Below are 21,694 nucleotides of genomic sequence, written 5' to 3' on the forward strand. Positions count from 1 at the left end.
GACACCGTGGTTGCACGGAGTCTTTCTAAGAGGTTCAATCTGACTTGGACTCTATGACACAGGGGCAGCTGCAGTGGTCAAAAGGTTTTCCAGTTACTGTTACTTTTGTTGCATTTTTCCCCTCAAAAAACAGTTTTTTTTATTTTTGTCTGTCATTAAATATGATAATCTCTTTGTGTGAGCTTTCACAGTGAACATGACTACACTTGTCAGGTTTTACAGAACTCTAAGGTTACACAAGGTTACGACTGAACTGCATTAAAAGCTGGAACACTGAATGTCAAATGGTTATCGGCCATTTTACTGAACAAAGAATTGCAGAATTTTAAGACTGATGTATTTCTGGCATTATTTAGATTAGGGGTACAAGTATGCACACATTTGAGAAACAGTGGCAAGCTGCAGCCACTAAAAGAAGAGGTTTTTAGTGGGTGCAGCCGAAAACAAAAAAAAAAAAAAATATATATATATTTTTTTTTTTTTACATTTAAAAAAAAAAACTTTTAAAATCTCATATATATATATATATATATATATATATATATATATATAAAATCATATTATAAAGACTTAATGTAGCCAGAAATTTCTAGTCTGTTCATTTTCTTTTTAAATATTGTCTCCATGTTTTCTCCAATACTTGTCAATCAAGCAGTGTGGGTGGCAGTCTAATGGCTTTTTTTCTTTAGTTATCTTTTGAAGAAGTTTTGAGATTTTGTCAGTTTGTCTTCTTTGTTCTTCAGTCTATCTCAAAACTGTCGATGTTTTCAAAAAAAAGTAAAATTCATCAGTTGCCTAGCATCAGAGGATCCTTCACTGACAAAACCCAATCAATGTTTAGAACTGCAAATTGAAAACCTACACTGTTGATCGATCAATCAGCTGCTGGTATTAAAATTGGAAGTTTATGTATGAGAAGATGTTTCAGATGATTATTATAAGTTCACATTATCAATCCACACAGAAAACAGAGCATTTTATTTTGTTCATGCTGTTTCTTACCTGCACTGGCTGGCCGCTGTGGTAACCCTGGCGACACGGTGTTTCTCTGCAGAGCGGGTTGCTGTGGGGAAAGGAGCCGGGGATCTGTGAGGGTGGAGGTGACAAAGGAGGTGGTGGTGACCAGGGCGCCGGAAGGGTTGTTACTGAACTGAAGGGCCGCCGCTGCCGCTGCGTTCTGGTTGGATACTGGCACGGTGACTGGCATGGAGAAGGTGGGCTGTGGGACTGTAGACTGGTGGAATGACAGGAAGAGGGCAAAGATTAGAGTGTGGCCATGTTTATCCACCCTCACATATAATTATATATTATAAAAAAAATAATGAACAGGTGATCAGTTAGTGATCAGCAGCAGTGCAAACAAGCCTGCAGGTCACACACACACACACACACACACACACGCACACACACGCACGCACACACACGCACGCACACACACGCACGCACACACACGCACGCACACAGCTGCAGCAATAAAACCGATCACAATGAGAAGAGTCTTCCCAAAACGAAACTTTAAAAAGTTACACAACAAAGGAGAGTCCTACTTTAAAGCAACAACATAAAAAGAAACGCAAGTGGAACATCTTCTGTTTTGCACGCTAATTATTGTTTCAAGAATTTGTAGCTATTCTTTCAAGCTTATTTCACCTTGATAAATATATTTTTCATTTAAAGGGCAATTTGTTGTGAAATAATACAGTAGTGAATTATTTCAGTAGTTCAGAATTACTTGAAAAGTAGAATTTTTTTTTTTTTTACCCCAAACACTTTATCTGATTTGAATTTGGCTCCTCTTCAAGACTGTCTCCTTTTGCTCTGCTGGGCAGCTTTCAGTGCTGTTGCAAAATTTGATTTTGATTAAAGAAAAATGTTTGTATTGTAAATTTTATTGTACATCCAATATACATACGAAGAAGGAACTTTTAATCCTTGCATAATGACTGATGTCTCCACTTTTTAAAGTTAAAAAACAGTTAATAATTAAATAAATAAATACAGAGGGGGGGAAAAAATCACTCTTCCCAAAACTAGAGCTTTGTATTCCAAAACAGGTCAGTGCACAAGAATAAAAATAGTATACAAAAAAAATTGCAAAAAACTGATTAGCATTGGGAATATTTGTTTCCTACACTGATAGATATTTTCACCTGTTTAAAGAAAATCAGATTCAAAAAGCTCAAATGCTGACACAAAAATAACTTCTTAAGTAGATCTTTGTTTTTCAAAGAAATCATTTATCATCATTAGCCTTAATGGCTAAAGTAATGAACAATAAACAGGAGTCCATGAATTCTGAATATCATATCATATGTTTCAGATCTAAAACTTTGCAGTTAGTAATAACTTTTAAATCATACCCGTAAGATATTAAAAATGATCCTCAATAACTGAAATCTACCTACACTGCATTGGTATTCTGTCACGGTGAAGATTTTTTGATTCTTTGCTTGTTTGTCAAGCTTCACTCTTGAGGCAGGAAATCAATTCAAAAGTATCAGACATGTCTGATGTTTGCTGTTTCTACTGTGCTTTAAAAGAACACAATTTTGTTTTGGAAATAAAACTCTTCAAAACAACCAAAAACACACACATCAAATCTCAAACACACGCAGACGCACCCAAACGCAGACACACGCACACTCACTCACTCAGTTGTCATGCAAGGTGACTTGGTGAAAAGGCCAAAAAGCTGTCTCGCCTTTCACTTTTCATGCCAGGTTAAAACTTGTCGCAGCAGCAGCAGGTTATTGCATCGGGTTATTGGTGACATTTCATAGCGTGCTTGTCACATTCCAGCAGCATCCCACCACCCCCACTGACATGTGCTCATCACTGGGGATTTAAGGAAATATTCAGCAGGAGCTTGCCTACCAAAATGGGCTTTACAATATTACTCTTGTTCTCAAAAATCCTGAAGACAGTCCACCTTTCTGTTCAAAAACGTATCAACTGCACTTTTTTTTTTTTAAAAAAAGAAATGATCAGTCTCGTCACCTGAGTTGATGAAGTGTATGACCAGACGTCCCCGAGTGCAAAAAAAGAGAGAAAAAAAAGGAAAATCAGGGGCAAGGACCTCGGGTTGTCCAGCAGTCCGACCCATTTCACCCTGTTCCAACTCAATCTGAAATAAGGACTTCTATATATAGAATATGGGCCACCGCTGCACTGTACTGTACTCAAACTGCCTGGGACCCAGTTTAATATCAAGGAGGACGAGGGCACCTTCCTGCCCTTGATCTCTACCTCTTTTCCCTCTGCACTGCATTGGAGATCACACGAAAATAAGGGAGTTATGGGACTGAAACCAAACCAAGTGCTAGTTTATTCAGTCAAATCTCAAAAATTGTTACTTGATCATAGGTTTTCCTCAAACAACTAAACAACTTTTTCCCAACTAATAAAGTGGTCTTTTTATATAAACCTCAACAACAAAAATAATCATCTTTATTCATTATTTTATAATTAGGGTTTTTTTTCGTCACACAAAGTCTAAACAGAGTAAAAACTGGCCCTTTTTTCATAAAACAAACAACAAATTATAGTTCCACAAAAAACCTTTCAATTTATTCGCTATGTTAGCCTTGAAAAATGACTAATCTTTATTAAATCTTCCAAATACATGAAATGTAAAATTCACTCTTCAGCCTACAAAGAGGAAGTTTGCAAAGCAGGCTGTACAGAGAGAGCTGTAAGTGGCTAACAGGGAGAGTGAAGAGAACGGCTAACAGCATTGCACCACTGCACACAGGCCAAGCAGAAGGTAAAGGAAGGGCATGGATAAATGGGAAAGGGTGGACAGAGGTGGGGTTAATCCAAAGTGGGCCAGAGGTGTATGAACGCAGAGCATAAGGATCCAGAAAGAGTTTATCCCTACAGTGCTTGGGAATGTTTTTTTTTCTTTTCAGTAATAGATTTCATTATATATTTTTTCTTACTGGGAGAACAACTACAAACAGAGGACAGAGCTGGAGTCTTTGCTGACGGCCATTTTTACCGAATACAAAGCAATCAAACTGTCACCTTTACCTGAGCCTGAAACGCACTAATTTCCCATTAATCAAGTCTAAAACTTACTAAGCTACAGTTAAACTACGGTTAGAGAGAGAGAGAAAGATGGACTGCAGTCTGTATTTACAGATTTAAAGTTGGAATAATGGAACTGTGGTTTTAAATAAATTGACAATAAGTAATAGCATTCAGGACAGAAAATATCACTGAAGACAATGTGACCTTGATGGTATATTTGTGGTGATTTGGAATTATGAAAAATAGGATTTGAAAAAATCTAATTAGACGTTAGAAGCAGAGTCAATTTTTAATAATAATATAATAATTATAAATATCGTTTAAGCCACTTTAAACTGACCTATGAATCATTCAAACACAAGGTTAAGCCAAGGTATGAACCAGTGTTGTATCAATCAACCATCTATCAGCAGTCTTTTGCAAAAACATAATTTGTTCCCAAATTTAACAGTTGAACTACAGAAGATTCTCAAAAGTAATATATTTGGCAGGCATAAAACAGCATTTTTTCACAAACAAGGTGATTCACCAAAAATTTTGAATGTAGGGAAAAAAGGATAAAAGAGGGATAAAAAGCTGAGGTATAGCAAATAAGACAAGGACTGGACTGAAAAATCAGTGGCCACAGCTTTTATGAATCAAAACTTAAAATCTTTGCTTCAAATGTATGTTAGTTACATGTACGGCCATCTGTAAAACATGGTGGACACTATATCATGGTTTGGGGCTGGATTTAATTTCAACTAAAGAAACACAAAAAAATATGACCCACCATGCAATACAATCTAGAAAGCATCTGATTGGTAAAATCACTATTTTTCAGTAGAATATATCTACAGTAAGCGTCTAGCTGAATAGAACAATGTACACTAGAACACTATAAGTCAAGGATTGGCCTCCAAACACCTAAACACTGCTGAAGCAGTGTGGGATCATCTTAACAGAAATCAAAAGGCAGAAAACATTCAAAGAAGAGCTTTGAATGTCCTTCAAGAAACCTGGAGAACTATTCCTGACGACTACTTAAAGAAGTTCTAAGAAAGCTTGCGTAAGAGAGTTTAGTAGTTATACCAGATATTGCCTTCCAAGCTTGTAATTGCATGTTTCTGTACCAACTTCCTATTATCCTGACTGAATATGAAAAATGAGAAATGACTCAAGAGTACTATGCATACCTTAAAAAACAATCCTCTTCAGCTGTCTGTCTCTTTATTGGTACTTTGTAATACATTTAGCCATCGACTGTTTGCTGCTCGCCACCATTCCACAAGACCTTCATATCTGTATCAGCCTCTGGTTGCTTAGGAGATTGGTGACATAACTCCAAAACCTCTTCATTTATTCTGTAAATATGAATTTTAAATTTGTCTTGACCCTGCTCTCCACTGTGCTACACTGAGAATTAATCCATGTCTTTGGCAAATTACAAGAGAATTTACATCTGCCCACTCTGACTCCATTTAACACTGCTGCTCCTAATTGCAGAGAGGAGGGTTAACTGGGTACTGCTCCTCATCCTGTGGATTTAGCACAGAGGATGGGAACCATAGAAAAAAATAACAAGAACCTGTTAGGTAAATAATTGACTAGGAGCTTTTCCAGAGGCTCATGTGAGGAAGCTTAAGGCCTCTTCTGTGTGAAGAGAACAAAAAGAGGGGAGAGAAGGCTAACCTATTTTCCCTCGGAGGAGCTCTCTCAACAAGGGTGTGTTTCCTGGATGCAAGGGTAAATCAGAATGAATTAAACTCATGGCCTAGTTTCCCTTTTCCTCCCTCTTGTCCTGAAAGCCTTTGAAAGTTTTCTCTTTTTTCCCCTTTTTCAACTGTAGGATTGTCGCATCGTATTTGTAAGAGGCTGCAGATCTGAACACAGATGCAACATTGGAAAAGTGTTTGACGGACCTTTAGATGTCCCAGCAGTTGACCAGTAAATTAGCTTTAGTTGTTTAGTTCTATGCCCCCCTCACTCTAATTTCTTTCTGACGTCACCAATATTTGATCCTAAATAAATAAAAAGAGGCTGAATGACTCGCAGCTCACCTTCTCCAAAACATCTGATTCTCACTGAAAATTGTTTTATTTGCAGCTCTTAACAGAAACTATTAATAGGGATGCTGAGAGTCCTCATGCTTTCATGGCATGAAATTCAAAGCTAAACTAATCTCAAAACTAAATTAGATGTGATTAAGTGTGCAGCAGTTTCAATAACACCATGTTTCACTTGACATTCATACCAAGCTTATACAGGAGACAAAACATTCAGCTTCTTGCTGAAAGGCACCATGGAGGTGGTTGTTAAAAGGCAGAAATCTATTTCTTATTCAATTTCCTGGCCCAGAATCTCAGAGCCAGAAAAGGATCAAACCAGGGGCCCTCCGGTTAGGAGAAAAAAAACAAAAACCCAAAGCTCTTTTCTCTTGCCTACTACAGTGCCAGTTTAACAGGAAAAGATACGTTAGCTGGGGGCTCGTTTAGCCAAGTGTCCTGCCCGTTCTCCCTCACCACTCTCTTCCTACCTTGGGAGGTATTTGAGTACAAGTGGGATTAAGCTTGTATATCCTGGCCCCTATCTGTCATGCTGGGGATTATGATGCTGAGGGGAGGAGTGGCAGGTGGTGCTGCATGTTTCTGATTACTGGTTGACCGTGAAAGGTGTGCTGGAAAACCAGACAGGTAGGCAGGCTGACTGGGACACCGAGGGGCAGAGTGATGTCGGGGCAGCTTGTCGCTAGAGTCATTTGCTAGCAGCGTTACGCTAGCATACAAATGGCATGAGCCAAGAGCTGTAGCTCTCTAAGTGCAGTAGATTGAATCCGCTTCTTCTTCTTCTGTGGTTTTCTCTTTTGAGAAAGTCTTTTTAGAGCTATTTGTCTCACACAGCACAGAGAGGCTGATGGAGGCAGGGTGGATATCAGGAGGGGAGAGATTCACTGAGCTGATTAATCTGAGAGGCAGCTCATTTTCTCCATTATGCTCTGATGTATGTGAGATTTTAGTAAATTAATATTAACATTAGCACTTGATGTCATTTTGAAGAAAGCCTTTTCTTCCCTCCAAACCACCAGTGTGTTTTTTATACTAGTTTTGTCCATAAAACTGCTTTTAATTTAACAAATAGTGTGTTTCAAGCCTTTAAACTGAAAACCAGGCGAAGGCATAGTCTTTCCATCGCTCTAGCTGTAAACTAGATATGTAGCTGACAATGCATACATTATACATTGTTCATAATTATATTGCTTTTCACAGTCCTATTTTCATAAACATATGAACAATTACAATTACAATTACAGCATGATTATGAGACTAGTCATGCATACCACAAAACAAGCCTAATACAGTAAAGAACAACAATAAGAAAAAAGAAAAACGCCTCCACCCTCCATAAAGGTGTAACACCAAAGGTGTGACTGTAGTAAACAACTACTGCCTAACTATTCTGCAGAACCTCAAAGTGACTGTGTCCCATCCCAAGCGACCAATCAGGGGGCCGGCAGACAGGAAGAGGAGCTGTAAATTAAGTGCTAGTCATTAAAGTGACATTAATGGCATTATTGAGCAGAGAGGAAAAAATGAATCACAGAGAAATTGGCAAAGAAGTAGAGCGGTAAAAGGGGACTGGCAGAGCGCCAGTCAGGAGGCAGAACCTGGATAATGTCAGGAGCCCATCGGAGGAACAGGACTACACTGGGACTAAAGTGACCTCAGTAATGCTGCTAATAACAGCCGGTTATCAACTGCACTCTGGCTTTCTATGTGTTATCTGAGAAACAGACACAGCCCTGGTGGATACAGACTATCTGAAATTGCAACGCTCTTTCTTTAATGTTGCTAAGTATTACACAATTGGTGCATTCAGTCAAAAAAAAAAAAAAATCTGACTGCCCGAAGGCATGCTCCAAACGTGTTGATTATTACCATAAAACATGATTTCCCCTTGCAATATTAGTTGCTATGCCAACTTTTGTGAGAACCAGGGACCTAGTTATCGCTCCTCTCCCTCTGTTGTTTATTCTTGTACGTTTGCGAACTTGCAGAGGCATCAGAAACATTGTATTAAAAGCCATAATACTCCTGAGAATGTGCTTCACTGTGATGACTGTAACTTCAGATGAATAATCACAGTTAGCATGCCCTATTTGGTGTCATGCTGCTTTTTTAAGGATCACTTTCTGTCTTACACATGCGCAGCGCTGCAAAAAACAAAACAAAACAGCAAAAAAAGAATATTATTTGTCTTTTTTATGAGTCCTAGGAAATTTAACTGCAGAAAACGAATCTCCATGTACCCCATAAATTATGTCTATCTGAGCTATGTTACTTTAAAGTTATTATATTCGTGTTGGTTGTTGAAAAGACCAAACAACATTGGAAACACAACTTTAGGCTTTCTTACAAAAAAATAATACCATTCCATTAATTAATGATGAATGTGAACATTAGTTAAAATTTTACTTTTAAGAGGCTTCCCTTATGAACTTGGCTGCTCTTATTTCTTGCTGAAGCACACACCATCAGTGGGGTGGGGTGGTTGTGGGTAGTGATTTGGGGGATGGGGATAGGTGCTATTGGTAAGCGGTGAAGTAGAGAAGGTAAAGGAGTGGGGAATGGTGAAGGCGAGTGCTCTGTGAGTAGTCAGGCCACCATCAGCAGCCGGAAATCTCCGGTTGTCCGGTCAGCGGCAGCAGCAAGGTACCAACATGAAGAGGGGGCAGGGTTACGCAGAGTGGTGGGAGGTACTCACTGACAGCCTATAGTTCTGCATCATTTTATCAAACTCCTCGTCAATTTTTTTGTATTTCTCTTCAGTGCGGGGGGTGAGGGAGAAGGGCTCCTCGGGGTCTGGGCTCTCAGAGTCCCGGTGCTCTTTCTTGTTCAGAGCCTTCGATCCCCAAACAAAAGAAGAGAAGGCAGACAGGGAGAGAGAAAGAGAGAGAGAGAGAAAGAGAGAGAGAGGAAAGTAGAGAAAAAAGGGAGAAGAAGAAAAGGGTAGGTTAGATAAGGTGACAAAAATGTGATTGTACTCACGCCGTAGCGCTTGAAGAGGCTGTCCAGGTCCTCGGTCTTGCGGTCATTTAGCGGGCTTTGGTCGATGGAGTCGTCGCCGTCGGGCTCAGGGCTGTTGCAACCGTTAAAGCCTTTCTTTCGCAACGTCTGAAGCGGTTAAAGAGGGGTAGAGGAGGAGAAGGAAGCACATTTACATTTCATTTTTCCATGCACATATTGAAATTAGCACACAGTGAAAGATTTTCATTTCTCAAACACAAATGAACATCTTGATTGCATAAAATGTGCTGACTCCTACGCTATTCATTGTATAAACATGAGCCAGCTAAGGTCAGATGGAACAATTTGACCCTGATGATGACATAAAAAGAGTTTGTCTTTTTTTCCTTGCGGCACCTTCTGTGAGCAGAAAAGCTGCCTTACAGAACACACATTCTCAACTTCAACCTTTGAAAATCCTCTGTCGATTTGTGAGGTCAAAGTTCGTAACATCTGCCACCCACCTGAAAGCAAGTTATTAAGGAAGAAACTGTACTTGCTTATCCAGCAGGTGCACTCAGGAAGTTATGGTTTAAAGGGCTGAAAAACTACTGAGTCTTATTCCAACCGCAGAAAGCTTTCAAATCGGAGGATGTGGTCTGAGAGAACAAGGCCAATAAACTATGTGCATGTCAGAAGATACAGCGAGGCATCACACTTGTGCACACGTTGGCTAATCAACAGTGTTAGTAATTGGTGTGAAGCTTTGCACTGAGGAATGTGGTAAAGTAAAGCAAAAGGGTAAAGGGTGAGCTAGGAAGCATGTGCTGGTATTAGCACTTCAGCTAACGGCAGACAGGTTGCGTCAGTGTTCGCACACTTTGGAAAGGGCGAGAAATGGAAGAGGGAGACCGACGGGCGAGAGAGGGAGATAGAGGCTCTTATTTTGAGAGGATTGTGCTAAACAAGATTTGCTGTTAAGTAGCTTTGCCTGGTGGGCCCTTGACCACAGAGCCAAGCAGAGAGATCCTCGTAGCAAAATGGATCTTAAACTGGAGCTGGAGATCCTACTGTGGTCCAAATACAAGCTTTAGCCTTGAGTGGTGCGAAAAGAAAGAAATCCCTCGCCTTGAAATCTATCCCAAAGGAAAAATAGACTATAACCATGGCCAAAAAAAAGAAAAGAAGAAAAAAGACTCTAGTTCTCACTCCAGCAAGTCATTCCATCCAAAACATTTTTTTATTGAATAAAAAAAAAAAAAAAAAAAAAGAAGGAGGGGAGGGGAGGGGGCATCTGTCTGCGAAGCACTATATTTTAAGCAGCACTCTGTAGAAATCAACTGATTTCAAGAATTATCAAATGACCTTCAGTGTCTTACAAAAAAGAAGCATCATTAAGTCATGGGAAAGTGGCTGTTTAATGAACAAGCAATCACAGGAAAAGAATTTCTTTAAAAGCTCGTAAATCTAGTTTCTACTATTAACTGTAATGTGCAGTCATGTGAAAAAAGTGAAAAACTAAGTAAGCTCTTATTGCTTCCATTGGTATTATGAGATTAAGGTGCTGCTAATCATATGTGCTTGATTAGATGATCATCAGCAAGTGTGAGCACCTCTATAAAAGCAGGCATACAGATGTGAGCATCCCAGCGAATTCCCCCCAAAGTGAGACCGTGGAAAGCACAGAGAACAACAAGAGCTACATCTCAGAGTCTACAGGCCAAAGTCACGACTTTACAATTACAAAGACACTGAATGATTATGGTTGGTTTTGAAGGGCTGCTGGGAGAAAACTACTTAGGTGTGGAGATGTTTGGCCAAATTGCACCACATTTGTAGAAAACCAAACACAGCATATGAACACAGAGCAAATACTAACAGTGATGATTCTGGCTTGTTCTGCAGATATGGGACCAGGGCATTTTTCAGTGATTGAGTCGACTATGATTAAACAGCTAGAACTGGGTCATGCAACAGAACAATGATTCCAAGTACACCAGCAAATCTGGTGTCTCGATGGTGCAGTAAAACCAGACCTCAAGCTCACTGAAATGCTGTGATGGAACCTCATTGAAAGGTGTGAATAAACAAATGCCTTCGTACCTGAATGAACCCAAGGAACACTGGAAAGAAGAGTGGGCCAGAATTCCTCCACAACGATGTGAGAGAATCATAGTCACACGGAAAGTGATTACTTCAAGTTACTGCTGTTAGGAATGGCTCTACAAGCTACTGAATCATAGGGTTGGGCATAGTTTTTCCACAGTATTGTGAAACAGTCCTTTTTCATATGTAAGTGTAATTTGGGGGTTGAACAAAAACATGTAGTCTACCTAATTTGTAGTTCAGTATGTAAAACAAATAAAACCACTGGCATCTTTTGACATTCAATTACACACAACATATAATGCAGGGCACTGTTACATGTATCACCCAACAGATATTATATTCAATATCTCATGCACCCTTTACTTTCTTTAATTAACAAGCACTTGCCGTGTCAGGTGCGACTATAGTCTAGTGGCGGTCTGATTAAAACCTAACCATGTGTTACATGAGTGCACAGCACACAATCATTGTTAAGTGAGAATGATTCAACTGCATGCAATTCAGCCTCTAAAGTGAAGCTGGCGGGAAGTCGTTGTATCGAGAGCTCCAGACTAAACCCCGAGGAGGAAGAGACAGAGATTCTTTTCATTTTTGATGTATTAGCCTGAAATCCTAAAAACAGGTGAGGGCAAGAGGGTAATGATGCCATTTGGATGTAAGGGTAAAAAGACTTTCAGTGTTAATAACAATACTGCTCTTTGATATGAATCTCATTAAAAACCAAAGCCATTATTATTATCGCAGTGTCAAAGCTGCTTTTTTATCTACCCACAGAAACGGGTTATTAGAAAGATTTGTTCCAACATGGAGACAGTCTCCTGATTCAGCTGTTAACTCTCACCAGAACAAGTAAGTGCTCTGATCTGCAGCTTAATGTAAATTTCACACACAGGAGCAGCCACCATGCGCTTTGTTGTGCACAGTTCATAGAAAACACACTCTGCTGAGGCAGATGTGTGTGCGCACTGACCTAAAAATTGAGAGAATAAAAGAACTACATAAAATAAATAAAAATAGAACAACTTTCAACTTGACAATGACGGCATGTGACAGAGGGCTGTGTGGAGGACGTGATAGAAGCGTGGACCTCCTGCCCTGACTGTCAGGACACAAAGAGATAAAGAGCCTGCAAACAAAACTGCGATGACACTGGAGCCATGTTGGTGCACTGTTCACATGTAGTGACACACATTTGTACTTTGATACTTGTGAGGAGAGACAAAGTTCCAGTTTTGCATTTCCTAAGCCTAATTTAAAAGGTAGATGGTTACACCAACCAAAAAATTAATCTCCTTCAATTTAAGCTTTAGTTCAATTAAAACTTGATCCTACTTTCATAGATCTGCGACCAAAACGTCGTCAAATATCAGTCCTCATTAGAGTTGATATGATGAACAGGGCCAAAATACAAATGGATTTGGTGATCATATACTTTTTTTTTTTTTTTTTTTTTTAAATAATAAGAACAAAAATAATGACAATAAGACCAAACATGCAACTGTCTTTGGGGTTTGGACAAAATTCCCTAAATGCCCTCGATCTTCTTAAAATCGTCCCATTTTAAGTGTGATTCATTTGAATTTCTGTACTTGATTAAATCTGGCATTATTTGTCATAAAGATGCAGCTATCATGCATATGCTATTAAGGCGCCATGTGTTATTAACTCTGACACAAACATCATTTCCCCCAAAGGACAATAAAAACATTTCTTACAATGCTTCCACTAATGCTTCCAATAAGGACAGTGTTCATTCATTTTCATTGTCTTTATGCCATCGTGGCAATAGATTCACCAGTTAGTTGGCATACAAACTTACCTTCATCTGTAACTTCTTCAGCACGTAGTACTGAAGTCTAAATGCTTCTGCTTATTGCTTTTCCTAATTTGAGGCCGTAATTATCCACTGAGATTGCTAGCTTACTCTATTTTCTGCCAAAGAAGCAGGCCATGGAATAAGGTCAGAATGACACTGCATTTCAGTTCCACTGAAGTACAAAACGCCCGACCCATAAATCAAAAATCTGAACGGATTACCACTGGTCAAATATTCCTTTGTTTCCTCTCCATCTGACACTTTCAAATTCATATAAAAAGCAACAATCCTAATGGACACACTGACATATGGATGCAAACAGACGTACAGTAGGCTTCCTTCTCACACTGTCTCTACTTGCTTTCACACACACTTGATATTTTTTGGACATCACAGGCTTGCCTCTCTGTCTTTCTCTCATGTAAACTCCACTGATATTTTGTGAACATTACAGTGTAAACATGGGCATCTTTCCCCCTCTCTCACTCTCTCTCACTTTCTTTGTTTGTTTTCCCACTCTCTCTCAGACTGAACATTTTGTGTTACATTGCATTACATTCACATTCTCTCTTTCGCTCACACTCACACACACCCCTCTGTTGTGCACTGATCAGCTTGTCTCTCAGTCAGCCATCTGTTCACCTGTCCGCTGTCTCCCTCTCTCCCACTTTCCCTCTCGCTCTCTCGCTCTATTGTGTTGCCAGGGTAAGATTCACCCTGCAGAGCACCACGCCAGCCTCTAACTGGCTATGACTGCTCGCAAGCCCCGCCCCCACCTCACTCTCTTCGTTCCCCTCTGGCTCGCTCGTTCGCCCACCCGCCTGTCCGCCCGCCCTCTGTTTCCAGCTCTCCATGAAACGCTGCTGCTGCTTTGTCCTGTCTCTTTTTGTCTTTCTCTCGGCCTCTCATCTCTCAGCCCACCACCTTTAACGTAGCTCTCGCTCGCTCACAGTGCAAGTGCAAACTCTCGCACTTGTCCTTCTGTGTTTTTCCACCCTTAACATCTCTCGCCATTGCTTCCTTGAAATGTCTCCATACGCAATACTCCCCAGTCGCTCATTTCCTCTCATCAACCTTCATTCTCTCCTCTGTTTCAGTTTCTTTTCCATTCCTCTTTTGCCCTGTCTCTTGTTCCCAGAGCTTTTCCCATCATAATTTCCTTCCCTTTTCCTCTCTCTTTCCTGCTCCAACCTTTTATCCCTTACTCTGAAAATGTGTTTGAAGCCTCTATGTGTCTAAGTCGTGAGTGAAAGTCACTGTACGACTGCATGCATAGTGTCAGTATTTGATGTTTGATAACAGTGGCAATAATACTTTGAGTGTATCAGGTTCCCTTCCTGTTTTTTTGCATTTCCTTTTATTTTTCTCACTTTTGCCTCTATCAGCTTTATCGTCACATTCATTTGGAAGGTGCCAGAAAAACAGACCTTTACCTAAAACATACATGTGTGTTTGGGTGTCACCATATCTAGCCATGTATAAGTTTAACAGATACACACACTGCCTCTGAAAGCAACTCTGGGCTCTGTGACTTGCCCAAGGACACTTTGGGAGGTGGGAAGGCCCAGATATGAAACTGCCGAACAGCACCGCTTGCACAGTTTTCCTGTTTAGCCACTTTAGATGTTTAAATTCTTATCTATGATAAAGTAATTGTTCAACATGGCAAAAAGACCATGAAACCTATCTTTGTTATCAAGAAGAACAAAGAGTCTTGCAACTGATAGCGTAACGTACACAAACCTAATCTCAACATCATCAAGTTAACTTGGAATCAGCTGTAATCCACAGAAACTTTGGCCAGTCCTCCAAAACAACTGGAACAATCACAACTGCTTTAAGAACAAAGGAGGGTCGGACTAATCACTGATTTGTACTGTACTTTAACTAAAGTTAAAGGATGTGAGTCACCAAACTATTGTCTGGTGTTCATAAGGCCACTGATCACTCCTCATTAGAAAAATTTATCTGAGAATTACAAACCGATTTCAGTGCTATGAAGGCAAATAAGACAGATAAAAATACAACTGACTTCTAAAGTGGCATTTACTTTACATACGAGTACCAAATTCCCCACTTTGACTTAGTGTTGCTGCGCTGCAGGTCAGCACAGAATCAAAATCTATGTAAAAGGAAGGTGGCCACTTGACTGGATGAATTTTGAAATCTATTCAGGAACCAAAGACTGGATTTTGTTCTTCATCACTTCTAACAGAAGTATATTTCAACATTATGCACTCCACACTGTATATAAATGCCACTTGTTTTGCACATATTCAACTCTGTATATTTTATATATTTTTTATTATTATTATTATTATTATTATTATTATTATTATTATTATTATTATTATTATTATTATTATTATTATTATTATTATTATTTTATTTTATTTTTTTTACTATTTAATTTGTAAAAATGTGTACACACACACACACACACACACACACACACACACACAGGAAAATATTTAGTATACACATCCAGAAATGCATACACTATTATATATTGTACATATATTTATTAGTTTCAGGTTGGCCATTCTTGTATTTTGCTCGTTTGTGTTGTTGTGTTTGTACATCTCTGTTGCTTGTGGGGCTCGCACACAAGAATTTCACTCGCATGTGCTGTGCCAGTGTGCCTGCACATGTGATGTGACAATAAAAGTGATTTGATTTGATTTGATATTAGGAAGGGATGTTTTAGTGACAAACATGATCATGAAGGATAAACAGAATATTAACAGAGACATGTAAAAATCTTTCCTTTAACTGATTATTATAGTTTTCTAATCTCACTGTCTAACACTTTTATTTGCCCGGTACAGTATGTGCTGTTTATTGTTAGGCTTTCTTTTGGACTATGACGGTGCAGGTTATATGGTCCCAAAAGTACTTAGGTAGCAGGCAGAGTCCCTGCTGTCTAGGCCTGGTAAGTGCAAAGCAAACTGTAATGTCACCTCCCATTGTGGCTTGTCAAATACAGAAATGCAGAAGAAAGTCTCTCCCTCTCTCACGCATGCAGCCCCCTACAGTCAGTCATTTGGGGCATCGTATCCAAAGTCTCAGCACAGCAGTGGCTGCCAGGCTCCTCAGATGTTGTATTATAGATCAGCACTTGTTTTTTCTCATGTCAGTAAACTGCCAAGCCGTGAGACGTGAGGAAGTCATGTCCTCGCTGCCCACAAAAAAAAAAAACAAACAAAAAAAAAAAAAAAAACACACTCGCTATCGTGCGGGTTCAGAATGTATTTTTTTGAACGCCTTGTTAAAACAGAAAATCAATAAATAAAATAAAATAAAACAGAAAAGAACGTAAATGCATTTCCTCGTCCTGCTCTCTGTCACTTTTGTATTTAGATTAATTATGCTTCCTGTTCCTAGTGCTCCCCTGTGTGAAGTATTAATTATGCATTAATTTCAGGGTCAAAAGTGCATTTAACATGAAAATGTAAATGAAAACTCAACTATATGTTATGCATTGTGATGGTCTAAGTAAGTGGGTTTTTTTCTAATTAAAGTATAAAATTCAGGAAGTTAGGTTGGAATAATCATTTAAACATTTGGACAAAGTTTAGTTTATGACTTGTAGACTTCCTTTAATTTCTAACCATTTAGTTTATTAAAAACCATCACTGCATAAACAGCCATTACCCCTCCAGCTCTCACTGGAATTATTTGTCCATGAAAATAATGGACTTCTCTCACTTAGCCCTCAAGAGGCCTCTGGATGGTATGCTATGTATCAGAGGAAGCTGATCATGCATGATGCCCTACGTCAACTACAGATGACCTGTAAGCCAATCAGTCTTATTGATATATGACCGCCTACACTAATGACAACTAAACAAAATATTACGAAGCCTATTTTTCTGCCCTCTAGGAGTACGTGTTCCTCATTCAGAATCTCCATAACACGCCTCATTCTGGGAGTGAGTCACATATTTTATAATCAAGGACTTCCAGTACTTAATATTGTTTTAATGAAATCTTGGCCCCTTTTCAGCACAGGGCTGTTAATTATTTCATAAGGTCAGGATCTCTGTTCTGAACACAATGCTGTGAATGTGTGGTATAATACTGACCATAACTGAAGGCATTGTATTGCATTCCTTAACCTTGAAGTTCAACTGCAAAAAACAGTAAACATAAGACAAGTTTATATCTTGGTTTCAAATCAAGTTGTGTGAATGTATCAGGTCACAAACCCCCAAAAAAATCTAATTTAAAAGGGAGAACACATTACAATTCTACTTGTAACGTAAAACAAATAAATAAATCCAAAAATCCTAATTATGGTTGAGCTTTGGGCCTTTCGCACAAGTTTTGTGATTCAGAAACTTGGAAGAAACAAATCCCAGTAAGAGTGGTGACCACTAATGTAAGCACCAATAAACCTTCCTATGACCCCTTCTACTCCAGATTAGGACCTTGGGCATGGCAGGTCTTAGCAGGAGGACCACAGAGTTCAGACAGCAAAGAAGGATTATATGAGGAGCATCTACGGGACAACACAGGCATCAGCTTTCTGCGAGAGGACGTCAGAGGAGAAGTGGGCATGCAACTCTGCAGAGGGGTGAATTTCTCACTGTGCACTAAGTGGGGTAATCTGGGGTTGTATACTATTTGTTTGAAGCGCTATGGGCTATTGTAGCAACAAACTCAATCTGTTGCTTAGTAGGAAAATACTGACAAGTAATGTTTCGCAATATGTGAGTCTCCCCTGGCTGCAGCCCAGGAGGATCAGGGCGGTGCCCAAAGTCCTTAAGCACGAGCATTGAAGCTCTTGGTGAGATCTGTCTTCCCTGAGCCGCTTAAAGGAAAAAGGGCATCCCCCTTCTCCGCCCATCTTGCTTTCTCTCCTCAGCTATTCATCCCCACTCTTTTAGCATTGCGCTCGCTTGTGTTCCCTCTGTCTCTCGCTCACTTCCCTTCTTTGCCCTGATTGGGATCTGTAGTCAAGCGGATTAACACATTCTGACAGGAGAGGCAGGCTGCCCACACACACTTTCAAGCAGCACGTGCATCTCAGAGAGAGGCTGTGTGTGCATATGCACAGCCTCTCAAGCTTGCACTGAAGTGAAGGAATGTCTAACTGTGTGATGAATAGAGTCCACACACCCACACCCATATACACACCTCAATATGAACTTAAGTGCATCTAGGCATTTAGGCCCAGAGGTGCATGCGTGTACAGCATAGACAGAGCAACATACACGAAGCATAGACTGTGTACGCACGTGCACGTATCAGTTTGCGTGTGCCTGCGTGATTATATCCACACTTCATAATTTATACTCAAAAGCACTTGCAGAGGCAGAGCAGCAAATGGGCACATTTTGAGACTATCCAATTATCCCCTCTCTCTTCTCCCTCTCCCTCACTCTCGCGCTCCGTCACTCGGTATGTCTCAGCTCTGTCCTTGACCAGCGATGTTACACCATGTGCCAGTGCAGATAATCTTTAATAATTATTGTATAATTCGCCAATCTTGTCACACTGACTGTTCGACTGTACAGGGCGCCACTGAAAGCCCCTCACCCTCTATGTCTAGCATTTCTGTAACGCACGTCCAGTCACAGTTGCGGCATTTAAATGTACAAAATGTACAAAATGATAATTATCATTTATTGCACATGGAGATAAAAAGTATTTTACAATATTCACAAGTCTGTTCAAGCTGTTTAAACGGCGGTTCTCTTTTGGACAAGAACATGTTAACAGATTTAGGTCATTTTTACTTTGCAAATTTTCTGCATTTCTTTACAGCAATTATTTAATAAAACTAAATAATTCCTGCTAGTGTTTCACAGTAAGAGCCCTTCAGAGAAGTAAAGACATTGGGCTCTTGTCCCTTATAACTTGCCAAGAAAATATCAAATGAAATCTTAGTCAAAACTGAGTTATTAAAAGGATACATGTGATGATCTTCTTTATTTTTGTTACAGTCAACAACCAACACTATATTTATTCTAGTAACAAGTACTTTGAGGGCATCCAAAGCCAGATCTATCTTATTTCGCTGTGTCACAAAGCTCCATTGTTTATCCAAAAACTTTCAGCAAACCACACATTTGTACTGGGGAACTTTTCCTTTCATTGCCACAAACACAGACACTGTTGAGTACTTTCTTTTGACCAAATTCTACATGGACATTCCTAACTTGAGCACCCAGCGTGTATTTATCTGCCAACAAGTCCCCAACAAATACACTGTTCGTTACAGACAAATGTTTACAATAACTCTGCTTCCAAAAAGGTGATTACACTGTGTGAAACAAAATTCAATGATTTGCAAATGATTAAAAGCCTGTAAGTGATTTAAAAAAGTAAAAACTAAACTAAACTGAGAAATGCTATTGTCAGTGATGTTCATTTTGAATTTTATGCCAGCAAAAATGCTTTAAAAACGTAGGACCAGGGGCATGTTTACCACTGTGTTGCATCATCTTTTTTTTTTCAAATGTTTTGTCAGCCAAATGTTTTCCAATTTCCAGCTAATGCAGAATATCAGCTCCTTAACAGCTGTCAATGGTTCTGCTTTTCAACAACCTGTTTTGGAGCTAAATATTACACATTTCCCTCCACTACGTTTATGCAATGGTTGTATTTACTCATTACCTTGGAGATTTAGGTTTCCCATACAAAAAGTGACAAAGACACATTTAAATAAGCTGCAGTTTTACTTAATTGCTATTTTGTGCAGCTATTAGCAGTACACTATATAACGTATTCTGAAAAAGGTTCTGAGGGTTTTATTTTTAATACTGAAATGACTCATGCTACTCTACTGGTAATGTGAAATAGCAAGAATTCATGGAAAATGTCAGGGGCAAACGACACTGATACCTGCCCAACAAGGTGGTGTTTAATGCAGTACATCTGTGGAAGGGGACAGTTGAGGACAAATGCTTGCGAATGTTGCTTAATGCCTCCTGACTTATTAAGAGAATGGGTGGCAGGCAGTATAAAGTCCGGTATAGGCAGGAAGCTCCCATGTAGGACACACACACACACACACAAACACACACACAGAAGCTGACACAACCAAGAGGCTCACCAAGCCTGAATATTGTATGAGGCGTTCTCATGGGCCACTGCAGAGCGTGCAAACAGAAAGAGGTGGACTTATGCATGCACACATACACACTCAAACATAGATACACACACACACACACACACACTAATGAACACACAAAAAGAGACAGAATGAGACAGAGTGGCACACTCGAAAACACAAACACATGTACGCACACAAACAGAGCCAGTGGAGCTTGAGCTGATGTGGCCCGGAGCAGCCCAACGCCCAGCCACGACACACACACACACACACACACACACACACACACTTAAGAGCCATCTGCAGCTGAAGATACAGCCTACAGAAAGGCTTTACTGCTGACACTCTGAGACAGACAGAAAGAGAAGGACAAGAAAGAAGGGAAAAACTGTCGTGACCGAGTGAATCAGGAGATTACGAGGAAGCGAAGCCAGGAAGGGTAGAAGGAAGAGAGAAACTGACAGACAGAAAGGTGAAGGGAAAATTATGGCCTCAAACTCTCAGTCTTACCTTCAGCCCACTCAAACACAAAACTGCTTCACCAACACTTTCACTGAGATTTCAGCAATTACTGAATGCAAGCCCTTATTGGATGAAATTCCCCTTAGGAGCATTCTGCTCAGGCCCCAAAGATTTCATGCCTCTACACAACCAAATAATAACCAATAATGACAAATCCCAAAACTCAGGAAGTTTAGGAGTATGTTCAGACAAAGTCCCCTTTGTGAAATAAATTAGATAAATCTGTTATTCATTGCATTTTCTTTAGGCTTAATGTAGCTAGGCTGGCAAATTCGTTTTTGTCCATGTGTGATTTTAGAGTGCTATTTTGGCCATTTCTGATGAGAACCAAATGATCCCATCAACAGAAAAACAGATGGAAATCAGATCTAGTTGAATGTGGAATTTACTTTCTGCTATATATGAAGTAATTCAAGCTTCAAGTATGACCCTCTCTTGTATTCAAGGAAAATGGTTTCCCAACAGTTCTGGTCTGAAAAGCTTTTTATAATCAGAAATTCCTCAGGAAAACTGTTGGAAAGAGGATTTAATCTCACAGCCAGAGAATACTCAGATGCAAACCCAGAGCTGGGACTTTTGTGATCCAGGACCTGAATTCAATCAATGAGTCCTTCAGGTAGGTTCCTACAATGGAAAATAGCGCTCTCCATTCAAAAACACCTTTAGCACATAACTGTAGCTAGCCATTGATTTAGGTGTTTGTGGACAGTTTGAGAGAACTTGAAAAAGAATTACGCCTTAAAGCAGCAGTTAGAGGTCAGATGAGCTTCTGAGCGCTTCATAAATCGAATCAAACAATGTTTGCAGCCTGTGGGTTTCTTCCAATAACGTATTTGAAATAGCCTGAAAAAGGGAAATAAAACTCATCATTTGCTGTCAAAGTTCATCACTCCAGGGACACAGGTTGGTATCGCTTACTTCATAAATGTAGTGAATCAAAAACTAGTGGAGAACAAAAGGTTCGAATAATATTTATTGCTGTAGCATCAATCTCAATTTTATAGGACTACGTTCTGCAATTTAGAAGCAGTTGATAAAAGAGGGAATCACTCCCACTCTATTATGTTGTTGTTCTCAGGCCATTGCCAACACAAGGTTTTATTCCAAAATCATAAGGGCAATTTGACAAAAAATTCAGATTGGGAAATTGCTGCTGACACAGATCAGGTAATGCTA

At 39.6% G+C, this 21,694-nt stretch overlaps 1 protein-coding gene across 8 annotated transcripts in view; it reads right to left on the reverse strand.

The window, feature by feature from the left end:
• The window catches only part of mef2d (myocyte enhancer factor 2d), a 104,985-nt gene that overhangs the window by 32,919 nt on the left and 50,372 nt on the right, over positions 1–21,694 (reverse strand). For 4 of the 8 annotated variants that reach the window (XM_085291282.1, XM_085291280.1, XM_085291283.1 and 1 more), the window contains exons 4-5: positions 8,770–8,907; positions 1,003–1,234 (exon numbers count right to left, since the gene is read on the reverse strand). In XM_085291282.1, coding sequence (XP_085147408.1) covers positions 1,003–1,234; positions 8,770–8,907 — 370 coding nt within the window. Of the gene's footprint in view, positions 1–1,002; positions 1,235–8,769; positions 8,908–9,053; positions 9,180–21,694 lie in introns of all 8 variants that reach the window. The other 4 variants (XM_085291285.1, XM_085291284.1, XM_085291281.1 and 1 more) reach the window with 1 other exon arrangement.

Source organism: Mchenga conophoros, linkage group LG11, assembly GCF_057382185.1.
Source record: "Mchenga conophoros isolate Kocher_MC1m ecotype Shallow Benthic linkage group LG11, M_conophoros_male_GT1.1, whole genome shotgun sequence".
Lineage (NCBI taxonomy): Eukaryota > Metazoa > Chordata > Actinopteri > Cichliformes > Cichlidae > Mchenga > Mchenga conophoros.